The sequence below is a fragment of the Saprolegnia parasitica genome (genome assembly GCF_000151545.1).
Source record: "Saprolegnia parasitica CBS 223.65 unplaced genomic scaffold supercont2.19, whole genome shotgun sequence".
Taxonomy (NCBI): domain Eukaryota; phylum Oomycota; class Saprolegniomycetes; order Saprolegniales; family Saprolegniaceae; genus Saprolegnia; species Saprolegnia parasitica.
The window spans coordinates 496,997-511,241 of record NW_012156413.1 but is presented as its reverse complement, the minus strand read 5'-3'; the positions used below and the strand labels follow the sequence as shown (position 1 = coordinate 511,241).

General features: G+C 60.9%; 2 protein-coding genes across 2 annotated transcripts; one reads left to right on the top strand and one right to left on the bottom strand.

The window, feature by feature from the left end:
* Positions 1-579: 579 nt before the first annotated feature.
* SPRG_19927 (hypothetical protein) lies at positions 580-1,332 on the top strand (the record flags this gene model as incomplete). Its single annotated transcript, XM_012344762.1, has 4 exons — positions 580-775; positions 823-959; positions 1,003-1,134; positions 1,177-1,332. The coding sequence occupies 4 exons, from the start codon at positions 580-582 to the stop codon at positions 1,330-1,332; spliced, it is 621 nt and encodes a 206-aa protein (XP_012200152.1).
* Positions 1,333-1,379: 47 nt separating this feature from the next.
* SPRG_19926 (hypothetical protein) lies at positions 1,380-14,196 on the bottom strand (the record flags this gene model as incomplete). Its single annotated transcript, XM_012344761.1, has 9 exons — positions 1,380-1,543; positions 1,596-2,001; positions 2,054-2,209; positions 2,269-6,828; positions 6,880-7,434; positions 7,484-7,672; positions 7,722-9,503; positions 9,548-13,594; positions 13,642-14,196. 9 exons carry the CDS (start codon positions 14,194-14,196, stop codon positions 1,380-1,382), a joined length of 12,414 nt encoding a protein of 4,137 aa, XP_012200151.1.
* Between the last annotated feature and the right edge of the window lie 49 nt (positions 14,197-14,245).

The window sequence follows — 14,245 nt, the reverse complement described above, 5'->3', positions numbered from 1 at the left end:
AAAGTTGCCCCACGGCGCGTAGGCGTTGGCAACGACAGCCATGCTTGGCGACGACCAGGCAGGAACCGGGGACGTCGAGAGCGCGGCCTGCATGTAGCGTAGCGAGTGGCCACGGTGACGCGCTGACCACGTAACAAGCGCCGGCTTGAGGCCGAGGCCAGCTTGGTGTTTTGGCGCGAAGACGATACTTTGATGGAGGAGCCAGTGGCCTTGCGCACCCGCGCCGATGACCGGCGGCTCGCCGTTGATGAACTGGAGGATCATTTTGTCGATGATTGCGGCCGTCGTGGTGTAGACGTACGTATTGTGCGGGGAAACACAGCAACGTGATTTAACCAAGAGTCTTCGTGGTTCAACGAGCGTTGGAGTCACACCGACCAGCCCGTGGTCGAATGAACATCATGTTTCTTTGCAATCGCGTTCAACCACCAAACGTCCAGGCTCAAGTGCTTAACGATGACTTTCTTCAACGGCACGTAAATATCGTCGTCTCGCTGCCAATATGAAAACAGGCCGGATGGACCTATTTTCCTGTCTCCAGGCCTAGAATGCCTAATTAGGACATTCATTCTACAAGCCATGAGCGAAGCCAAGGAGCTCAAGCGCCGGAAGGTGACGGCGACGGCGCCGGTCGAGGACGAGGCCAACGACGCACCGGCAACCAAGGAGGTGCATGAGCCGATGGATGTGGCGCTCGTCAAGCACATCCTCGAGTCGATGGGCGTCGACAAGTACGAGCCACGCGTCGTCACGCAGCTGCTCGAGTTCGTCCACCGTACGACGTCGCGACAAGTGTCGATGCTAACGACGATGACGACGTAGGTTACACGACGGACGTGCTCGTGGACGCTCAAGAGTACTCGCAGTATGCCAACAAGGCCGAGATTGACGCCGACGACGTTCGCCTCGCGGCCATGTCCCGCTTGAACCACGCGTACGCGCAAATGCCCGCGCGCGAGGTCTCTTCCTCGTCAACTGCGCATGCTCATACCCTACACGTAGCTCATGATGGAGCTCGCCGAGAAGCGTAATGCGATTCCGCTGCCGCTCATTCCGAACGAGTATGGCGTCCGACTGCCGCCGCCCGAGCTCCAGCTCGCGACGGACCAGATTCCGTTCATGTCGCCGCACCAGGTAGAGGAGACATGCAGAGGATGCTCATGTAGACAATGATAGCAACAGCACCTCATGCACCACCACGACGAGCGCATGGTCGACCACGCGAGCCCCGCGACGCACCACCCGCCGACGACCGCGCAGCCCCGCGGGTCGCGAAACATCAAGTTTTCCGCGTCGCCGATCCCGATCAGCTTCAAGACGACCAGTGTCTAAGAAGCCTCCTGCATGTATCTAAAATGCATGTATTATGATGACGCGTGCTACGTCTCGCCGGTCACGCGCGTCCAGTTGAGGCCCTGGCCCGCGCGCTGGGCGACCGTCGTGTTGTCGGCGTCGATCGCCGAGCAGTGCGTGATCGCATATAAAAGCTTCTCCCGCATGACCGCCTTGGTCGTATACGCGGGCATGTCGATCGAGAAGAAGCCTACATCATCCTTCGTGAGCTTCGGCACAAAAAAATAATCGCCAAGACGTACACGTGTGGGCGAGCGGGAGGTACGTGTCGGCCTTTCCGACGGCCTTGGGCATGCCCGAGATCTTAAAGTCCTGCGTAAAGTCGGCAGCGTGCGTCGGGAGGCGGGACCGGCCCCACACAAAGCGCAGGAACGACGACTTTTGCGCATCGGTAAACTCGCGCAAGACGTCCCAGAAGAAACCAATGTGCGCGTCCGAGCCGCTGCAGCCGTCGCCGTACGTCGTGCGCCGCTTGAGAAGCTCGACGTCGACCGTCGCCTTGCCACACGTGAGCGTGGCCAAATCGTGCCACGAGAGCAGCGACAGCGTCGGCAGCGGCAAGATGGTCGCAAGACCCCGCGCCACGTCACCGCACACGGGTTGGAACTCGGTGAGGCGGTACGCCTCCGCGGCTTGCGCGTACTCGTCCTATATACAACTCCTTGTTGGCATGTGCATTGCTATGATGATAGATCGATACCTTGTCGTCCCACGTGACACGCACTTGGCGGCCGCCGGGCACAAGCTCGACTTCGCGCCGGTCCGACGAGAGCACCGTAAACGACGCGTCGATGAGGTCGTCAAACATGGCCGGTGTGATGCCATGCTTGGTGATGTTGTTGATCGTATCGACCACCTACGAAAGAAGGATTCACATCAGCATCCAGAAGACATGGATCGAAGATGCCAATGGACCTGGAAGCAACCGTGGTGGATCGACTCAATGTCGACGCGCGTGACGGGTTGGTCGACGAGGAACTTCCACACGACCGGTGGCAAGTTGAGATCGAGTGGCGTCTTGCTTCGGATCGCAATGCCCATGAGCTTTCCGAGGAATTCGGCCATTTGGATGAGCTTTGGGTCGTTGCGGAGGTGGATGTTGGGCACGAAAAACTCGCGGTTCTCGCCCACCTTGTGCACTTGGTTGGGGCACGGCTGCAGCAGCGGGAGCATGTTGGACTGCAGCTCCGTACTCATTTGCGCCAAGCACTCGCGGTACAAACCGCCAAAGTCGTCGCCAAACTCGCCAACAAATTGGCACTTGAAGGCGCGGTCATGGCCTCGGAGGAGCGACCCTTGCAGCGTCTGCAGTTGGGCAAAGCACTGGCTAAAGACCGAGTCCAGGACACCGGACGTTGACTCGGCCGCCTTGTGTCGATCAACCTCGATTTCGGGGCGCGCCGCGGCTGGCGTCTGCTGCTCTTTGAGAATGCTAAACCACCAGTTGAGTTTGACGGTCTGGAAGACGCAGCCTCGTAGCTCGCGCATGCACTTGGTGAGCGTCGACTGCGACTCGGTCGCTGCAAAGTCCATAAACGACAAGACGTGCTGCAGCCGCGCGTTAAAGTTGCGCAGCACGAGGAAGCGAGACCGGAGCGCGTCGAGCGGCAGCCCCACCAAGCACGGATATTCGCGAAGCTCGTCGTCGGTCGGCGTAAACTCGTCCGGTCGCAGTCGCAGTGGATCGCACGCCACAGATGCCTCAGCTCGCGCTTCGCAAAGCGCATTGACCAAGCTCACAATCGCTTCATCTTGATCGCGTCCAAAGACCGCGTGCGCGTCATGGAGCGCGGCTAGCGCCGGCGCGTACTTGAGTGCGAGCAAGTGGCGTCCCGCGACCGAGAATTCGGGCACGACCGTGAAGGCGACACCCCACTTTTCCACTGCGACCGGTGGCGCGGGCTCGGACACGGTACTGGGCTCGAGATCGTCTGGCGCGTCAGCGTCGACGAGCGCCATGCTCGGCGCAGGAGGCGGCAGCACACCAGCGTCCTCGCGCGTCGCAAGGAGGCGGCTGTACGCTTCGGCTTCTTCGCGCACGAGCGCTTCCATGGCGTGCATGTTGCCAAGGATAAAGTCGGCGGCCTGTTCCGCGTCGTCGTCGCAGTGCTTGAGCGCGTAGACGCACCAATCCACGGGAAAACCCATTTGGCTCAAGACGCTCGCGAGCTCGACGCGGTAATTCGGCACGGCCTCGGCCGTGGCTTCGACGTCGCCATCGTCGTCGTCGCTGCCGTAGAGTCCACTGGCATCGTCGTGCAGATGCATGTCGGGGACGTGCAGCGCGCCGTGCGAGAGCGACACATCGTTGTCCTCCATGCGATGGCCGCCCACGAGCTCAATGACGTCGCGCTGGTTGTAGAGTGCAAAGCCGGGGTAAAAGGTGCCCTCCAGCTTGGGCCCGGTACCACCGGGTCCGAACGCGACGCCAAGGTCCTTGCCGTTGAGCGCATACGAGAGCGTCCCGCGCTTCAAGTCGAGAATCAAGCGAACGACGTCGCCCGTCTTGAACTTTTCGCCGTACGTACCGCGCTGCTTGCTGCCATTGTGCCATAGCGCGCGGTTACCGATCCAGCCCCATCCGCGGTTGTCTTTGCCAAGGTACGAGTCGAACCGAACGTCCTTGCGCGCAATACCGAGAAAGATGTTGGACGACGCTGTCACAAAGGAAATCTTGACCTCCCACGTGTGCACGCCCGAGTCGAAGCGCGCGACGCCGATCGCCGACTGCCAGCCCTTGTCGCGCGTGAGCGACAGCCGTGTATCCCGCGCGTCCAGCTTGATGTAGGGGCCTTTCCGGAGTCGGTCAATGCGGCACTGAAAGTTGGATTGCACCGGAAAACGCCACGTGAATTCGTTGCCATCCACCGTGATCTCTTGGCCACCGCAGGCGCCGGTGAACGTGCGCACTTCGGCTTCCGCAGTCTCGTCACTGCTGCCCTGCGCGATCTGGAGGCAGTGTGACCCTGACGTCTCGCAGAGCGGGTCGAGCTTGATGCGAATCGAGGTCGCAAGAGCAATGTGCACCGTCTCTTCCTGCAGTTCGAGGTCGTACGGATGCGCGCTTGCAAACGTCTTGCACACGTCACGTGAAATCGACGCGAGGAAATTGTCGGCCGAGAGGAGAAACTCGTCCGGCAGTGGTGTCTTCTCGACGAGTGCGTGCATGATGCCGTACACTTGACTGAGATGGTCAAACCACTCAAAGCCCTCCATGGGCGCGTCCCAATCGGTCGTGTCAAATGGGAACGCGACTTGGTCGTGGACGCGGAGCAGTAGTGTCATGTCGCAGTCCATCGAGATTGTCGGCTGCAGCTGGCTGTCACCGAGGATCGACGAGAACGCCGTGCCGAGAAGACGACCATTCTTCGTGAAGAAGATCTCGTGCGCGTCCAGTCGAAGACCGCAGCCATAAATGTCGCCAGGCGTCGGCGGCAACGCGACGTCGGGCCATGGCCACACGTCTGCGAGCGGATCGCCACAGAGCGTCTTGCCGCTGCTGGGCGCGAACGCGTACGACTTTGCCTGCGTTCCGACATACGACGACCCATCGAGCATCATATCGGCCGTCGCGAACCCCAGGGCAAACCCCGCCGGCCGCGCGCTCTGCGGCTTGGCGTCTTGGACGACAATCTCAAAGTAGCGAAGCGTCGCAATCGCCCGGGTCTGGAGAGAGATGTGCAGAAGCGGTGTGCTCTCCAAACGCAGCGAGACAACGTCTGGTACCATGCCTTCGAGCTTGGCGGCCTCGGGTGACGCTGCGTACTGCATTGCCCACTCGCCACTGATGGCACCCGCCTCGATGTGAATCTTGGGTGAATGCATTGGGGCACACGCCGCCTCGAGCCCGGTGCGATGCAGCGTGTACGGTAGCGTGGCGGTCGTCTCGTACAGCGGTAGCTGCTTGAAGATCGCAAGTTTCTCGGCGCGGTTCTGGTTGTCGACCACCAAGAGAAGCTCGACGAGTGCTTGGAGAAGCGAGCTCAGCATCAAGCTACCCTCTTGGTCTTGGTGCAAAAACATGACTTTGGACCGACAGTACAGTACGCCTTCCTTGTCTTTCCATGGACATCCGTGGCGAATCAGCGTCGCAAGCGCGCGCACGAGCTCGATCGTGATGTGCGAGCTGCGCTTCTCCGAGAGCGCTTGCTTGACCAGCACAAAGAGCGCAGACGTGAGCTCCGGTACGAGGATCGATCCCGCGCTACCGAGACACTGGTTGGCGTGCAAGAGAACGTTGACAAAACGAAGCACTGTCGCGGTGGTCACGGGGGAGCACAAGATGCGGTCGTCGTCCGAGAGCTGGAGCACCGGCACGGCGGTCGGCGGTGACAGTTGCGGACTCGTCGCAATCAAGTGCGCCGAGTAGTCGGCGGCGACCGACCACAGCGCGACGCTCGGCGTCTGCCATACGCATGTAGCGCTGTCGAGACACTGAACCAAGTCTTCGCGGACGCACCGGACGCTCTGCACTGGCGGCGGGTCGAACGGCGCCTCTTTGTTGCCGGCGATGCAGCCCATCGCGACGTACCCAGGCGGCGCAATCGGCCACCACATCGAGCGCAGCTGCTTGCGCTCAAACTCCGTGTCCGTCTCCGAGTTCTTGGGAAGGCCTTTCCCCGTCACGTCAACGCACTCGAAGCGGAGGGGCGGCGCGAGGCATCCGTCATTGTTGTCGCGGACAAGGGTGATCGGTGTCGATGGCGCGTCGTTGCCGGCCTTGGCCACATCGCCGAGCGCGAACCACTTTTCCGGCGCCAGCAGTGTCGTCTGGAACGACGCTGGGAAGACCGGTCGCCAGAGCGTGACGCCGACATCAAAGGGCACACGCGCGTCCTTCTCGAGGAGCGAGCCGCCTTTCTTGCGCCACTTGTGGCGGTACACCACCAGCGGGTCGGGGTGCGGAATGCCCCAAATGCGCTCGTACGACGCGACGATCGTGACTTCAAGGCCCGACGAAACAAGAAACGGTCCTTTCGGGTACTCGCTGCTGCCATCGTGGCTGCTGCTGGCGCTTGTACGCGACTTGGACTCGTAGTCCTTGGCACTAAACGTCTTGGAGATGACGTGCATCATCGTGTCGAGCACCAAGTCTTCGCAAATCGCGTGCTTGGTCGCCACGTCGTCGGTCGTCGAGAGCAGGAGCGTGCGCACGACCTCGTGCACCGTGTTGTGGTTTGCATGCGATGCCAGCAGCGTATCCGTCTTGTCGATGGAGCTCGCGAGCGTCGAGACGTTCTGGAACGTGCGCATGTTGGCCTCGAGCGTCCGCGCCGCCGACGACGCCATGACGTCGGACGAGATGCGCGCCAGGATTTGCTGGATGCGACCTTGCGTGTGTCGGTGGTGCGACTGCTCATCGAGGCTCTCGTCGCCCGGCGCGTGCTCGGGAAAGAGCACGAGCTGCCGCAGCGTGTTGCGGTCGCCAAACGAGCACAGCGGGCTGCTCTCGTCGAGCTTGTTGGCTTGGTGGTGCTACAAGAGACACTTGGCCATGAAAAGGACAGAGAGAAAGGAGGTACGTACGGGCTGGAGGAGACGAATCACTTGCAAAAGCAGCTTGCGTGCGTGCGTCGCGCAGAGCATGTGACCCAACACCTCTTCCTCGTAGTCGACTTCGCGCCAGTTGAGCAACCGAACACGCTCGTCCATGTGCGCGGTACACGCACTCCACGGCACGACGTCGTCGCGCTTGGAGCTTTTCGCAAGCGAGAGACGCATCGGGCTTGAACGCGCGGCGATCGACCGGCGCGGGGACGACGCTGACGGCGCCGTCGTTTCGAGGAGCCGGTAGCTCGGGTTCTCCTCGCAGGCGTCGTGAGCCGTACTTGCGAGTTGGTCCACGGCCTGCGACACAAACTTGTCAAATTGGTCCGAGACAAGATCGTCGTCTTCGTGGCTCAGCTCTTGCGTCACTGTTTCGCTGATGTGCGCCGTCCTGTTGAAGAGGAGCGAGCGCAGGGCGACGCCAATGTTGTTGCCGCTCTGCTTGAGCGCATGCGAGCACGCGGTGGTGCTTTGACCCACAATATGGGCAAGGCTGCGCGCCGCCAAGTGGTGCTGCGGACTGAGGCCCAGACTCTACATGGGATATCATGACCACCGAGATTTGTCAGAAAACTACCGCTACCTGCGCCTTGCCAAGGTGGTCCTGGACATATTTGAGCGCACGGACAACATCGCCATTTTGCACTTCGAGCGCGCGCTCACAGAGCTCCAGCTCGACGCTTTGGCCGCCGAGGTCGCGCACACGCTTGTACAAATCACGCGCCATGTCGCTGACACTGAGCTTGGCCGCTTCCACGAGCGGCTTGGGCGCCTAGTTGGCATATGGTCTGTACCTTGTCGAGAGAGGGCAGGTGCAGTACCGTGGTCTTCTTCGCAGGCACAATGTCCCCAGACGCCGTGAGGACACGAGTGCGCGCCAAGACGTCGCTCATGATGGCATCGCGACTGAGGCTGTCACGACCCAACGCAATGCGCAACGCTTCGTTGATGGCCATGGCTGGCACCGGCCCGTTGTCGCTGCTTTCGCGTTGCTGGAACGACGCCGGCGACAGCAATAGGTGCGTGGGTGACCCAATGGCCGGTGTTCGCGGCGAGTGGGTCGAGATTGCGATCGGCGGCGGGTTGGACGCGGCACGCGGCGAGTCCACAGCTGGGTTGGGAGAAATGAGCGCCCGTGGGAGGTCCGAGTCGCCAATTGTCGTGATGAGGCGCAAGCCTTGCGGCCCAAGGCGTGCACGGATGTTGCTCATCATACCGCGGTTCTGGACTTCAGCCGGGCTTCGCGGCTCTTGAAACTCGAGCTGCTGTGCCTGTTGCGGCTCCGAGGCCAGGCTGGCGCCACTCGTGGACGGTGCGTCAAGGAGCACGGGCGCGCTGCTCTGCGACGACATGACGTGGAACTCGTACGTGATCATGCCACCCCGCGACAAGATGAGCGAGATACGCGCGCCATGCGAAACCCGCAAGCTCGCCCCGTGGACACGAACACCATTGACGATGGTGCCGTTCTTGGAAAAATCCTGCAACTCGTAATACTCGTTGGACGCATCTTGGCGCGCCCGGCGTAAATGGAAATGCCGACCGCTCACGCTGCGGTCGTTGATGACAATGTCGCACGAGTCGGTCGCACGTCCGACGCGCACCACCGGCGCCCGCAGATGAAAGTTGGACGTGAACGGCGTCTCCTCGGTCGCCGAGGCTGTGTTTTGCACGGGCACAAGCATGCCCCAGACACCGAGCGGCACGTCGTGGGATGCGTCGTTGGTGGCACTGCCCTTCGCAGCCGTGTGAAACGACACGGTCGACGACCGCTTTTTCGGGCTCTGGATCGCGTCAATGCCCCAGCTGAGCGCGTTCTCGTCGCCGAGCTTGCGCACAACGTCGTCGCGGACATGGCCCTCAATCGCATCCAGCGCGGCGTCAATGACGTTCTCGGCTGCCAAGTACGTTCGGTGCTCCGTGACGCAGACCCATTTCGAGTGGAGGCTCGCAAGGTCCTCGACAGCAGCGTTCGCCACCGACACTTTCGGGACGCGGAACGCATTCTCGGCCGCGAGGAGCGACGCAATGTTGGACACGATGGCTACGTCAAGGTTGTTGCTCATAGAGGTGTCGAGCGACGGCAGCTGCTTTAGAATCGACGAGAGCGCTTTGGTCGACCGCCACCGGATCTGGTTCTTGTACGACTTCAGCATAGGCCCGAGGATCGCTTGGACGATGGGGTTGAAACACTGACGCGATGTGAGCGGGCTTGGACCCGAGGGTACGATGAGCTTGGATAAGGCCTGAAGCGCGTCCGCGAGGTGGTCGTCAAACATGTTGGGGATCGCCGGAATGCGCTCGACGGCCTGGAGACTCTTGAGCGGCACGCACAACGTTGGCAGCGACATCGCCTCGCTATTTTCCAAGAGCGAAACCGCGCCGTCAATGACGCCACGCGCCGACTTTTTCAGCGCGACGAGCACACCGCTCTTGTACCGACCGCGCATCTCGAGGTCTTCAAAGAGTACGTGACCACCTTCACGAAGCACTTCCGTGTGACCGCCCACGACGCAGATCGCAGCCATGAGCAGCGTCGCGTGGTCTAATGCTTCCCGGGCCTTCTTGCGCAGCGCCGCAGCCTTCTTATCAAACGAGAGCGACTCGGAAATGACGTCAATCGCGCGCTCTTTTTGGTCTCATCCACGTGCGGCGTCCCGCGGGCGTCGCCGTCGTCGTCGTCGTTTTCGGGAGACGTCGTCTCGGGTTGGCGCACGGCATCGACGGTACTGGCCTCCGTCGGTGTGGTTTCATCGTCGTTGGCAACGCCCAGCGACACATTGTCTTCGTTGGCGTCGGCAAAATGCTCGTAAAACTTGGTGATGGTCTGTAAGAGCTCGTCCACGAGGTCCGTCTTCTCCAGCGACCGCGACACAATCGCACCGACCGCTTTCTTCCATGTCGGAAAGAGCGTGAGGTACCGAATCAACGACACGGCTTCGCACGACTTGGCTTGGTTGGTGTGGTGCTTCTCGAGCATATGGTGGAGCTCCGATAGGATCGTGGCGTCCCCCGACACGCCCTTGCTGCAGTTGAAGTAGTTGCAAAGTGTCGTCGACGCGGACTCGAGGCCCATCTCGTGTTTGCACAGCGTCGGCCGCAGCAGCATCGGACCACCCACAAGCAAAAATAGAAACGACACAATATCCGACGCGCCGTGGACCGACGGCAGCGATCGAAAGACCTTGTTGACCGACGAGACCGACTGCAGAGGGAAGAGGAGCATGCTCAGTCGCATGCAAATGATCGACGACGATAATGTCGAGCTCAGCATCCCCGAGACGATCTCGCGTAGCACGACCGGACTCGACGCCATGACGGAGCACACGTCCGAGCTCACCGAGCCGCATGCGAGAAGCACCCAAAGCACTTGGTTGCTAAAGAGTTGCGAGAGGACATGCGGTCCATCCGCGGGCTTGCTCTGCTCGGACGCACCATACTTGATCAGTCCGACACATGCATCCGAGAGGTTGAAGAAACCCTCGTCCTCGGTCGAGAGTCGCTGGTGTGGGCTCGGCACCGGCGTTTGGTGCGATGTCGATGCGTCACCGAGGTTTTGCAGCATCGCAACAAGGAAGCCTCGCAAAACGGTGTTTACCGTCGGTTTCTTGTCCTTGTGCGAGACGTGCTGGAGTGACTGGTACATGAGCGCACGCGTCATGGCCCACGCGCCCGAGAGCAGCTTGAGCAGCGGCAGCTTCTTCGATGTGTTGGAGCGCTTCAAGAGCAATGGCGATGTCTCGTCCATGGCCTCGCTGAGCGCGTTCCGGTCCATCTCGCGCATGAGCGACTCGAAGAGCGCATCGCACGACACATTTTGCTGGTCCGTCTCCTTGGCACTTGCTTCGTCTTTGGGTGGCGTCTTTTTCGACCCGTCGCTCTTGCGACCCGTGAGAATATAAGAGCTGTAAAAGCCAGCCGCGATCGCGACCACGTCGTCGTCCGAGTAGGATGACGTTGGGATCGGCAGGGGAAGGTCCGCGGACGGCAGTGTGCGCGCGCCCGCGCCCAGCTGACCCTTGTTGTTGCGGCCAAACACCATGACACGCGCGTTTCCCAACAGCAATAGCGTGTGGTAGCAGCCGCACGCCGCCGAGACAACATGGGCACCTAGCGGCAGAGGCACCACGTGCGGTGAATTCTTGTGCTCCTTGCTGCCAATGCCCAGCTGGCCGTAGTCGTTGCGACCGAACGTGATAAGTTTGCCCTTGTCCGTCACGAGCGTCGTGTGATAGTAGCCGCTCCAGCCCGAAAGAACCTTCTCGTCGCTCTCGCTCGGGTTGAGCTTCATGTGATTCGGCACCTTGACGCTGCGCGCGTGGCCAAGACCGAGTTGCCCATAGTCGTTCTTGCCACACGTGTACACGTCGCCGCTCGCAGTGATGATGACTGTGTGGTACAAACCGCACGACACTTTGGTCACGACTTGGCTTGAGAGCGCATCGACGAGCTGCGGCGTGTGCTGGTGCTGCGTGTGGTCCAAGCCGAGCTGCCCGCAGTCGTTCATACCAAACGTGAGGAGCTCGCCGTTGCTTGTCACGACGGCGCTGTGGTGGTAGCTCACGCCTGCGGAGACAATCAAGTACTTTTCGTGAAGCGACTCGATGAGCTTGGGTGTGTGCGACTTGGAGATCGTCGAGCCGAGACCGAGCTGACCACGGTCGTTGTACCCCCACGAGTACGCCGAGCCGTCGACGGCGACCGCAATCATGTGCTCGCAGCCGTTGGCAGCAGCCACCATGCTGATGGGAATGCCCGAGAGCGACCGAACGGGTGTTGCGAGGACGACGCGCTCCTCAAAAGTACCGTTGCCGCACTGCCCACTCTTGTTGAGGCCACACGTGTACACAACACCGTCGCGCATGACGACTGCAAGCACTTCGTTGCCGCCCGTCATTTGCTTGACGCTCTTGGATGTAAACAGAGGAACGTGCTCGAGTTTGGACGTCGAGTTGCAGTGCCCGAGGCAGAGTTCGCCATAGTTGTTTTGGCCACAAGCGAAGAGTTCGACGTCTTCGTACACCTCTTCGGGCTCGGCGTTCAAATGCCCAAGGCCACTCATGGCATCGTCACCCGACAACGACGGCTTGCTGTGCTCAAAGAGGGCGAAGACCGTGCTGTTCCAAGACGATCGCGTCGGACACAAGATGGACGTGGCCGTTTCGCGATCTTCATCTTCGCACGCAATGCACGCGTAGTGGGCGGCGTCGACGTTGCCGCGCATGTCGTCGTAGCAAATACTACAAAGCTTCACCGTCTCGTCTTCCTCGCAGACGTAGCAAACACCCGGCACGGGACACGCGTGGCACTCGACGCACATGTAGTCGTCCCAGTACAAGTCGCTGTACGCAGGTCCGTTCTCTTTATCGAACGCGCCGCAAAAGCCCATGTACCCGACGTCAATGTTCATGCCGACGGCAGGACGAAGGAGCTTAACGACGATAAACCGACCCGTGATGGGCGTCGCGAGTCGTTTGGACACTTGGGAGCAGTTGCCGTCAAGCACAAAGTAGAGCACGGGCTGCGTCTCGTCGCGCTTGGCGTGGGCATCCTTTGGCGCGGCTGGGAGACCCGCAAACTCGTCGGGTGTTAATCCATTGTACTGCTCGAGCTCCTCCAAATCGGGGAGCGAGCTCAACACAAAGACGGCCGCGTGCTGCAGCGGTGCCGTGTAGCCCGCACCCGGACCGCGCAGCGTGGCGTACGTCACGGTGAACGGTGTGTCGTTCATGTGCTTCAACACGATGTTGACGTTGGCGCCGACAGACGAGCTATACACCGAGTTGTCGTCAAGCAAGAGGTTCGGGACCGCGTGGGAGACGCTGAACTCGCCGCCGTCGCACGAGACGACGAGCAAGTCGAGGTTCTTTCCCACTTGCTTCTCGGTGGCCAGCGACGTTGCATACGTGCCTTTGGCGACGGGGTACACGGCCGAGAGGGGCAGCTGCGGCCGCGCGCGAGGATGGAAGTTGGTCAAAACGACCGACCCGTTGCAGAGACACGATAGCGCGGGCACGTACGGCGCTTCGAGTAGCGAGAGGTCCACAGCGTACACCAGCGCTTCCTTTCGCTTCTGGTAGAGCGTGATGCGACCTTCGTTAAAGTCAAAGAGAACGCCCATGAGGTCTTGCTCGAGCTCGTCGTCGTTGTATTCGACCGAGAGACCGTGGTCCAACAAGCCGCTATGGACGGCAGAGAACGCCGTGTCGACAATACTCAACACCAGAAGCCCGTGGCCGCGGCGACCCACCGAGAGCACAGACAGCTCGATGTAGAGCTGACCGTCCGCAAAGCTCTTGTTGGCAACGACCGACTCGAGAACGGGCGCCGCCATCATGACGTCGCCAGCAATGATCGTCGAGCAGTCGGCCGAGAGCTGCAGATTGGGGCCTTTAAGGAGCCCGCTCCAGCACAGCGTACTTCCGCCAAACGTCTCGCTCGTGAGACCACCCGCCACAAATGGTGTCGTGAGCTTCGGTCCCATGGCGCAGATACGCGGTGGCACGGGGGCATACAGGTCCCACTGGAGGTCGCTGTCGAGGAGACCAATGACAGGGGCCACGCCAAGGCCGAGCAAAGCGAGTCCCTGGAGCGAAACCGTGTGCATCTTTTTGTACCCGGCATAAAAGTCGAGCGTCTTGGCGTCACAGTCGAGGAGCACACCAATCGGGTGCGTGCGCGACCACGCCAGCGTCTGGAGCCCGGCGCACGTGGTTTTTCCTTGGCAAACGCAACGCCTACGACACCCTCCGAGACGTAGGGTGTATTGACGTTGGCCGTGGCGTTGCCGACGCCGACAAAGACGGGGTACGTGCCCTGGTGCCGCAAGAGAAGTTCCCAGTACCATCGACCTTTGGTGACGATGCGCTGGACGATTGCAAGGCCACCAACATCGGTCGGCAGCGGCGCATCGGCCATGAACGGACTCGACGGCTTCTTGAGCACCGTCGCAATGTGCGTATCCGTGTCCACTGTGACGTTGGCGCCGTGAAGAAAGCGCACATGGCTCATACCGACGCCGGCCGACAAGATCGCAGGCTTGAACGTGTCGGTTTCGATGGACGTCGCGTCGTCCACATCTTCGATCGAGAAGACGTCACGCCAACCCTTCCACGACGTCATTTCCGTGAGGAAGGCCGGAAGACAGCTCTGGCTCACGGCCGGCCAATCCTGTGGTCCGTACGGGATGCTGCACACGTCCATAGCCAGCAAGACGTCTTGGACGGCCTCGTGCATGGCGTGGACCGACGGCTTGCGCGCCTCGGCGCTGCAGTACGCGTGCTTGAGGTGCAGCATCGTTGCTGACGACGATTCGAGGAGGTGCGTTACGAGTGTGAAAAACTGG